The 9,602-nt window shown below is 39.8% G+C and overlaps 1 protein-coding gene across 1 annotated transcript; it reads left to right on the forward strand.

Annotated features, from left to right (window-relative positions):
* Positions 1-1,276: 1,276 nt before the first annotated feature.
* vsig10 (V-set and immunoglobulin domain containing 10) lies at positions 1,277-9,434 on the forward strand. Its single transcript, XM_010864144.4, has 9 exons — positions 1,277-1,849; positions 2,024-2,332; positions 2,799-3,101; positions 4,301-4,440; positions 4,557-4,707; positions 6,620-6,904; positions 8,000-8,113; positions 8,300-8,461; positions 8,740-9,434. The coding sequence occupies exons 1-9, from the start codon at positions 1,801-1,803 to the stop codon at positions 8,820-8,822; spliced, it is 1,596 nt and encodes a 531-aa protein (XP_010862446.2). The 5' UTR covers positions 1,277-1,800; the 3' UTR covers positions 8,823-9,434.
* Positions 9,435-9,602: the final 168 nt, after the last annotated feature.

Raw genomic sequence — 9,602 nt, forward strand, 5'->3', positions numbered from 1 at the left:
TTAAGGTCAGGCGAGTTTGCTGGCCAATTAAGAACAGGGATACCATGGTCCTTAAACCAGGTACTGGTAGCTTTGGCACTGTGTGCAGGTGCCAAGTCCTGTTGGAAAATGAAATCTGCATCTCCATAAAGTTGGTCAGCAGCAGGAAGCATGAAGTGCTCTAAAACTTCCTGGTAGGTGGCTGCGTTGACCTTGGACCTCAGAAAACACAGTGGACCAACACCAGCAAATGACATGGCACCCCAAACCATCACTGACTGTGGAAACTTTACACAGGACTTCAAGCAACGTGGATTCTGTGACTCTCCTCTCTTCCTCCAGACTCTGGGACCTTGATTTCCAAAGGAAATGCAAAATGTACTTTCATCAGAGAACATAACTCAGCAGCAGTCCAGTCCTTTTTGTCTTTAGCCCAGGCGAGATGCTTCTGATGCTGTGTCTTGTTCAAGAGTGGCTTGACACAAGGAATGCGACAGCTGAAACCCATGTCTTGCATACGTCTGTGCGTGGTGGTTCTTGAAGCACTGACTCCAGCTGCAGTCCACTCTTTGTGAATCTCCCACACATTTTTGAATGGGTTTTGTTTCACAATCCTCTCCAGGGTGCGGTTATCCCTATTGCTTGTACACCTTTTTCTACCACGTCTTTTCCTTACCTTCGCCTCTCTATTAATGTGCTTGGACACAGAGCTCTGTGAACAGCCAGCCTCTTTAGCTATGACCTTTTGTGTCTTGCCCTCCTTGTGCAAGGTGTCAATGGTCGTCTTTTGGACAGCTGTCAAGTCAGCAGTCTTCCGCATGATTGTGTTGCCTACAGAACTAGACTGAGAGACCATTTAATGGCCTTTGCAGGTGTTTTGGGTTAATTAGCTGATTAGAGTGTGGCACCAGGTCTCTTCAATATTGAACCTTGTCACAATATTCAAATTTTCTGAGATACTGAATTTGGGGTTTTCATTAGTTGTCAGTTATAATCATCAAAATTAAAAGAAATAAACACTTGTCTGTGTGGAATGAATGTATACATTATACAAGTTTCACTTTTTGAATGGAATTACTGAAATAAATATTATAATTGTATGACCAGCACCTGTAGATTTAATCCGGATTTGGAAATAGGCGAATGTGGGAATATGATACTATACCTTTAAGAATGTGTATTCACTAAGTACTCCTTGTTCAAAATAATTCTGCGTTGGAAAAGTGCCTGAGCAATCCTTCGTAGGTATGCTTTCAATTTTCGGAATAAGAAGTGTGTGTGCATGGGATAAATATTGTAAATAAAGACACCGCATAGCCTACATTTTTCATGACGTTTTTATTTATGTTAGTCTAGTTTTTTAACCGCTGTTAGTCGAGTTTTATTAATTTTTCCAAATATTATATTGTCAGGAAGCAGGCCTATAGCCTACAACAGATTTTTGCCTATATTTTTTGTAGTAGCCGAGCAGAGCGTAGACCCCGGCTCAGCAGAGTGACAGGTGTGCCTGTTTCTCCTTTAAGAAGGTAAGCTTTGGGTGTGGTTTGAAGTTTCCGGGTGAACTTGCACGAGTAAACAACCAAGTAGCCGACTGGTTGACAAACCATAGCATGTGGCAGTGGCAGTTACACGGAAAAGATACAGATTGAATTATTATAGCCAAAATGGCTCATAAGGGATACATTATCTTATCTGTTCAGTCTTCTGTGAACTAATTGTTGAGGTGGTGTGTTCTGTCACCGCACATAAAACAGGTAGTTTAGTCAAATCCAGAAATTGTGAAGTTTGAAATCAGTGTATGTAAGCTGTACATCAAGTATAATGAAGGGATTCACAGTTGCGTTTTTCCTTACGTTCATACATCAGACAGGTGAGTGTCATTTATAACATCTTTATGAATAAGTAACTGAGTTGAAACATTCGTTGTTTTAGCGTGACACAGTGAAATTATGAATATTTTAAAAATATTTTGTTTACTGCTCACCTTTATTGGCTATTTTTGTTATTGTTTTTCTAATGGTCTTGTTTATTTTTTTTTTGAAAGGCGCAGCAAATGGGAGCCCAGATGAGACAGTTCTATATGGAACACTAGGAGAGAGTATTGTACTTCCGTGTTGTAACACAGCGATTAATGTTACCCCTACGTTGACGCAATGGATGAAGAATGGACAATTAATTATTGACAGCAATCATTCAAAAATTATAACGCCTTTAAGTGAAGCGCACCTGACGATACTGAACAATCAAAGTTTGTACATTAATGTGCTAGCTAGATCAGATCAAGGGGACTATATTTGTGTATCCTTACCCAACGAGAAAAAAAATCTAACAAATGTCAAATTGCAAATAGTCAGTAAGTATATGACTGTCTTCCAATGTGCCGGTTTATATAATTAATTCATAAAAGGAACCACCCTGGCTCCAAAGCGCAGGTGTTTCCTTGAAACTGGTTACACCGGTATATTTGTGGCTGAAGCTAGTTTCAGGGAAACAACAGATACTGTGTTAGCATATCCATGTGTCTATTCGGCACTTGAATGTGCATGACAAAGGAACAATTGCAGTTTATTTTATATACTGTCTGTTAAAGGGTCTGTTTTTTAATCATGTAAAGTACTGACATTTTGCTGAATGAAATACTGAATCCTAAGATGCACATTCTCTAAGCAATAATGATGAAATGTCTTGTAATAATGAAAGGTGGACGCCTCTGGTTGTACCAGGGCTTGACTTTGTATACCTTGAAGACTTATTGAATCCTTATGGATATGCCTACTTTGACTACACTGGTACTAAACTACAACGTTTACTTCACCAAGGTGGTCCTGACAATGGTATCACAGTCATCGGACCGGCCAAGGCCCTTCCCAATGGGACCCTTTTCATCCAGAGGGGTTCCAGACTGGCCTTGAACTGCTCCAGCTTGTTCTACCCCTCCCAGAGACTGTCCTGGTGGTTTCAAGGTGTGGCGTCCAGCAATGAATCCCTGGCAGCCGGGAATGGATCCTGGTTGAACATCAGTATAGAGGTCCAACCCAAAGATCAGGGGATCTACAGCTGCAGAGCACAGAACTCAGTCTCCGAGGAGGCAGTTGTTGGGAGCAAAGAGCTGCTCGTATACTGTAGGTGACTATAAAGGGTAATCGACTAAGGTTGTGTTTACATAGGCAGGACAATTAATATGCCCCCCCCCCCAGTAGTTAGTACGTTTCGTCAGGTTAGTTCGTTATGTTCCCTCACAGTTAGCTGCGTCATTGCAAGACCAGAGTTTGAATCCTGCTGCTGATTAGCCCAGGGATCCAACAGAGGGTAGTTACTCATCGAATATTGTTCCCTTCCCTTGTTGTGACTCCTTCCCTTGTTGTGACTCCTTCCCTTGTTGTGACTCCTTCCCTTGTTGTGACTCCTTCCCTTGTTGGGACTCCTTACCCTTGTTGGGACTCCTTACCCTTGTTGGGACTCCTTACCCTTGTTGGGACTCCTTACCCTTGTTGGGACTCCTCGTGTCAGTTTTGGGCATTAGTGAGCGCAATCACTGTAGAAGACTAAAGAGTGTTTACCTGCAGTGAATAAGGATTATGGTACAGAATTACTTATGCAAGCAGCGTGATAAGAACCAGTACAAAATTTGATGCGATTCGGAGTACACATTATGTTATGGTGATGATCACATGTTGGATATCAGAACATTGGGTGGAAAATTGGGTAAAAGTTAAAAACAAAATGATTGTCAAAAGGGTTTTCTCCATCTGCAGTAGCCACTGGCTGGATACTAGGTATATATGGTGTTAGTGCTTTTTGAGATGAAATATTTTTCCTAATCATTTTAATTCTTATTAAAATCAAAATTATACATTGTTTGTAATAACTGTAATTAGGCTCTTTTAAAAATGATATGCTTACATATTAAATAGACATTCTAAAATTGTTTTCTTTTACAATGTGCACAATTCCTTTAAGTGAAAAGAGAACTTATTAAAAAAATAGAAATTCAGTTTCATTTTAAGGTGTATGAATATTGCCTGTTCAAAGTCTGGTTGTGCAGGACAGCACACCATACCCCAAATAAAGGGCAACATTTTTGCCTATCGAACTCTGCTCTTGGGACTGCTCAAGTAGGTTGGGAAATCTCCTACATTTGGGCAGGAGTGTAAAGCCGGATTAATTGACAACCTTAACTAAAGTTGCATGCGCATATAAAACGGTTGTGTGAAATGAAAACACAATTGGAACAATCTTTTGCCTGTCTCTGAGGCATTTTATTAACAAAAATAAATACATTTGAATATGATATATGAACCTAATACATTTTCTCCCGTAGATCCCCCTGAGAGGAGTCCAGAGTGCATGTGGAGGGTAGCAAAGGACCTGAACCATGTCCAGTTTAATTGCAGTTGGTTTGGAGGCTACCCCACTCCGACATTATTCTGGGGGGAGAGTCATATCATGCCAGGGAGTCAGGTATTTTGAATATCTTTTTTGTGTTGTTTGTCAACAGTTCGGAAATCAAATTTAATGGGACTAAAGCATTTAATGTCATTAAAAATGCTAATAACATACTTATGTTGTGGTCTTAGGTGTTTGAACAGCTGATGCAGGAGGAGGAGACAGTCAGTTTGGTGGTAAATCTGAACAGGTCGTTGTTACTGGAAGAGGAGAATCTGAGGTGTTACGGGCATCACCCTACAATTAGACCGGAAGAGGAGAAGTTCTGCCTCTTCACTCTCAGTAAGTAATCTAAAAGCTTTGACTTCTGAACACAATTTATACTATATAGACATGTCAGGGACAACTGACAAGATACTCCGGTAGAATCAGAATAAAAGGCATCTGTGGTATGCACAGACTGCTCCAAATTCAAATGTACATACACAAGAGGATACTTAAAAGTTGCACATTTACTAGGTATAAAGCAAGCGCTGTTAGGCCTTTTCTTTACTGCATTACCACTGTACCTATCAGAATAGAAGCACCGCAGCACCCTTCAGTAAGGCTTTATTGGAACATACCAACTGAAACAAAATAATGACAATGAAGACATTTCCTGTATGACTGGTTGGTCCGGGACGAGGTTCAGGGCTTCACTGCTGTCACAGGCCGTGGGTAAGAATGAACCGAGGAGCCGGAAATGACGACAGGATAATCCACTTTATTTACACACAGCAAAGCAGAGGCGTAGATGGATGGGTCCAAGATTTGAGTCTGGCAAGGTAGGTAGGTAAGTGAGCTGTAGTTGTCTGATGTAGAGACAAATACCACAGATCAGGAGCAGATTTACCTAAAGGGTGGTAAATCAAGGTCTAGGAAGGATTAAGTGTAGTGACCGGTGAACGAACAAGGAGGTAAATGGACTTTCTGATGTTATGCTTTACTCTGCTTTTACTCTGATGTTATGCTTTACTTTGCTTTTACTGTGTTAAAAAAAAAAAAGAAACAGCCTAACTTAAGCAGAACTGAACAAGAATATCACCTGGTCCGGCTAAACGAATTGGTAGTATTATACATGTTGTAGCTATAATGTTTCCATTAGAAACACTCAAACAATGAACAATGAAAAGTGAATGTTTCACACACAGAGGAAGGAAAAAGAGGACTACTCTAGGCTGTTCCGCAGTGGCATCATCTTTCACAAACTAAACTTGTAGGTGGAAAAGCACATGAAGCTTACAAAGGAAATTGAGTGTGCAAAAGGAATCAAGAAAAGCTGATTAAGGAGTAGGAACAAATGTGGAGTGTCAGGGTGTGGCCTGGAGTTATTGGGAAGGCTGTAGAAGCGGTGTAACTCATCACAACACTGACATTTGACAATTTATCAACACGTTGACTGTTTTGCAACTAATAGAAATCGACATGTCTCTGGTTTGTCTTTGGCCATAAAGAAGCTCAGAAAATGTCTTTCATGAGAAACGGGGCACTGTTCCAAAAACAACAAGCAAGGGAGTTGTCTGGTAAAATATACAAGGGCATGATATGTTGGTTGTCAGAGTGGTCTTAGCACACGCCCCGCCTATCCTCATATCTGAAATACCAGTCTCCTCATGGTCTCCCTATCCTCATATCTGAAATACCTGTCTCCTCAGGGTCTCCCTATCCTCATATCTGAAATACCAGTCTCCTCATGGTCTCCCTATCCTCATATCTGAAATACCTGTCTCCTCAGGGTCTCCCTATCCTCATATCTGAAATACCTGTCTCCTCAGGGTCTCCCTATCCTCATATCTGAAATACCTGTCTCTTCAGGGTCTTCCTATCCTCATAACTGAAATACCTGTCTCCTCAGGGTCTCCCTATCCTCATATCTGAAATACCTGTCTCTTCAGGGTCTCCCTATCCTCATATCTGAAATACCTGTCTCCTCAGGGTCTCCCTATCCTCATATCTGAAATACCTGTCTCTTCAGGGTCTCCCTATCCTCATATCTGAAATACCTGTCTCTTCAGGGTCTCCCTATCCTCATATCTGAAATACCTGTCTCCTCAGGGTGTCCCTATCCTCATATCTGAAATACCTGTCTCCTCAGGGTCTCCCTATCCTCATATCTGAAATACTTGTCTCCTTGGGGTCTCCCTGTCCTCATATCTGAAATAATCGTCTCCTTGGGGTCTCCCTGTCCTCATATCTGAAATAACCCTCTCCTCAGGGTCTCCCTATCCCAGTGGGAATCCATTGGTGACAGCCCTGGAGGGGACCAATGTCACGTTAACCTGTACAGAGTCCATCTCCGTGCCTCCAGCCATCACTACCTGGCAGAAGACAATCCACCAGGAGGACGTGATCCCCAGCGCAAAGTATGTGATGTCGGAGAATGGCCCAGTCTTCAGCCTTACCATAGTTAATGTCACCATGGAGGACGAGGGCTTCTACTTCTGTAGGAGTGAGAACCCGCTAATGGTCCGCGAACTTGAGATCCAGTTGACGGTGAAGTGTAAGTTCAGAGAGATGTTATTTCTATTTCATAGTTCAAACAATCAATGTGTACATGTACATCCTATTTTACCCCTCTTTATCTCCATGTTTGTGTATATCCACTTAGTTGTTACCACCTTGTCTTATCGCAGTAACTCACAAATGGCTCGGGGGAGTTGAAGTTTAGGATATGTGTCCTCCAATATATACCTGCTGTTCTGGCACATTGTACGCCGCTTGGTCAACAAGGATTGACCACAGTTCTGCCTGTGGCAGCCCCTATAGAGCAATAAGACAAGGAATAACGACAGGGAATGACCACAGTTCTGCCTGTGGCAGCCCCTATAGAGCAATAAGACAAAGGAAGCTTTGCCGGCCCCCTGCTCATAGACCAGGCCAATGCAAGTCTTTAACCCTCTGGTGATAAGAGAGAACCCACTTATGGTCTGCTTAAGTTTATGGTACTGCCCAGTATTTTCATTTTACTTCACAATTAATTAGAATATAATCATGTTGAAATAGTTTCTTACAAAAAGGTCATGAAATATACCGTAATATACCTAAAATGTTTTTATTATTTTCATCAAAAATGTTACTATGTGATGACAGTTAATGGGACAAGTAATACTTCTCTAGACCTCTCATTGACTGATTCATACACCTCAGGAGTATTCTGGGATTTCTTATGTCTATATGAGTTAACATCCACATTTGGAAATGTGAACTTTCAAAAGTGAGATTTTCCCTGGGCAGGTACTTCAAAACCATGTTTCCATGTTTAGTTTTCCTTGCTATACAGAAAATAAATAAAACGTGTTGTAAACTGTATGGAAAATGTGTCTGCAGAATGATCTGTCCCTAGTTATAATCAATATCACTGATTAGAAAGGGGCTAGGTGTGTGGGATCTGTTTGTGAACATAATATACACATTTTTAGACAATGAAATCTTGAAGTAACTGCGGGTGCAAAAGGAGGCAACACCTATTCTGGAATGTTGCTGAACCTGTTGCCTCTCCTTGTGAGTGATTATTGTACAGTTATGGCCATTAAGTGACATTTATGCGAGTGTAAACCACTTTCAGCAGCTAAAACATGTCTGTTTTTATTAACAGACTCATCACAGTACACTGGAGCAGTCATTGGGGTTTTCCTTGCCATTTTGGTCGTTGGATCTGGAGTTGTTATTGCGAAAATATTATACTCCCGACGTGACCGAATTTGCCTGGGTAATAATCTTATTGTTTTTTTGATATTTTTATGAAAAGAAAATACTAATTCAACTTTTAGTAATTAAATTCTAATTCAACCTTAATGAAAGATAATACTTAATTATTAATAATGACATGGAAATGTACTGACTATTCAAATATGTATTTAGATTCTGACAAGCAACTTGGTCCTTTTTATAACAGATAATGGATTTGGGCGAATGGAGGAGGAGACGGGAGATGTGATAAGCCTAGTTGATTCCGACGAGGAGTTTGTGTTTGAGGAAGCTGTACCCAGACTACCTTCGCAACCTGTGGCTAATGGACACAACACCACATTTGTGCAGATACACAGAATTCCGTCCAGTAAGGGTGAATTTCCTAATATCAGTGGAAAAGCCCATAGGGTTATTACCAGCATAATGTGTTTTGAAAAGGTATAGGTCAATTCCACCTTATATTAGGAAGGCAAGTGAAATGATTGTAATGCAGCAATTCCACCTCTGTCTCTAATATATTTAGTGATATTTTACCACTTTACTGTCCAATAAAGCATATGACTGAAAATACCCTTTAAATCATGGAAAAGGCTCTGGAACTGGAAGATGCAAGTCTAACCCCTATTTTTCTAACATATTTTGTAGATGACCACGAAGATGCAGAAATTGTTGAACATCCATTACAGTTAGAACATACTACGGATACGGAAGAACTTGTCACATTTTAGGTGTTTTTGTTTATTTATTTGTTCTTTTTCAGAGAATATGAAACAAAACATGTATTACCTATGAATGTGTGAAATAATTGTTGGTTGGATTTAACCTAATATGTAGATTGGTTGATTATGTTTGCTACTGTCATTTCACCCTTGTATCGTTTTAGCTTCAGGTTTATCAATTGGTCGTTAACAGGGTTATTTCAACGGATTGATGCCATTTATCATTAAATTACTTTTTTTTTATACAATGTTATATGAAATGTTGTATTACTAAACACAAAACTAAATATGAATGTAAAAGTATATACGAAGATGCAGAAATTGTTGAACATCCATTACAGTTAGAACATACTACGGATACGGAAGAACTTGTCACATTTTAGGTGTTTTTGTTTATTTATTTGTTCTTTTTCAGAGAATATGAAACAACGTGTATTACTTATGACTGTGTGAAATTATTGTTGGTTGGATTTAACCTAATATGTAGATTGATTGATTATGTTTGCTACTGTCATTTCACCCTTGTATCGTTTTAGCTTCAGGTTTATCAATTGGTCGTTAACAGGGTTATTTCAACGGATTGATGCCATTTATCATTAAATTACTTTTTTTATACAATGTTACATAAAATGTTGTATTACTAAACACAAAACTAAATATGAATGTAAAAGTATATGGAGGTGAATCTCTTTCCTTTTTTATAATGAACCACTGATACAATGGTGAGGCCTAGCCTAATCATGAGATCAAACAAGCTAGAGATGAGTTTGTTACGTAAAAGAAAATAAC

The sequence above is a fragment of the Esox lucius genome, chromosome 13 (genome assembly GCF_011004845.1).
Source record: "Esox lucius isolate fEsoLuc1 chromosome 13, fEsoLuc1.pri, whole genome shotgun sequence".
Classification (NCBI taxonomy): Eukaryota; Metazoa; Chordata; class Actinopteri; order Esociformes; family Esocidae; genus Esox; species Esox lucius.

Excerpts from the sequence above, each read along its gene's own strand:
- vsig10 (XM_010864144.4), top strand. The coding sequence starts at position 1,801 with ATGAAGGGATTCACAGTTGCGTTTTTCCTTACGTTCATACATCAGACA. Across the intron at positions 1,850-2,023 it reads TACGTTCATACATCAGACAG|GCGCAGCAAATGGGAGCCCA; the intron begins GTGAGTGTCATT and ends TTTTTTTGAAAG. Across the intron at positions 3,102-4,300 it reads CAAAGAGCTGCTCGTATACT|ATCCCCCTGAGAGGAGTCCA; the intron begins GTAGGTGACTAT and ends TTTCTCCCGTAG.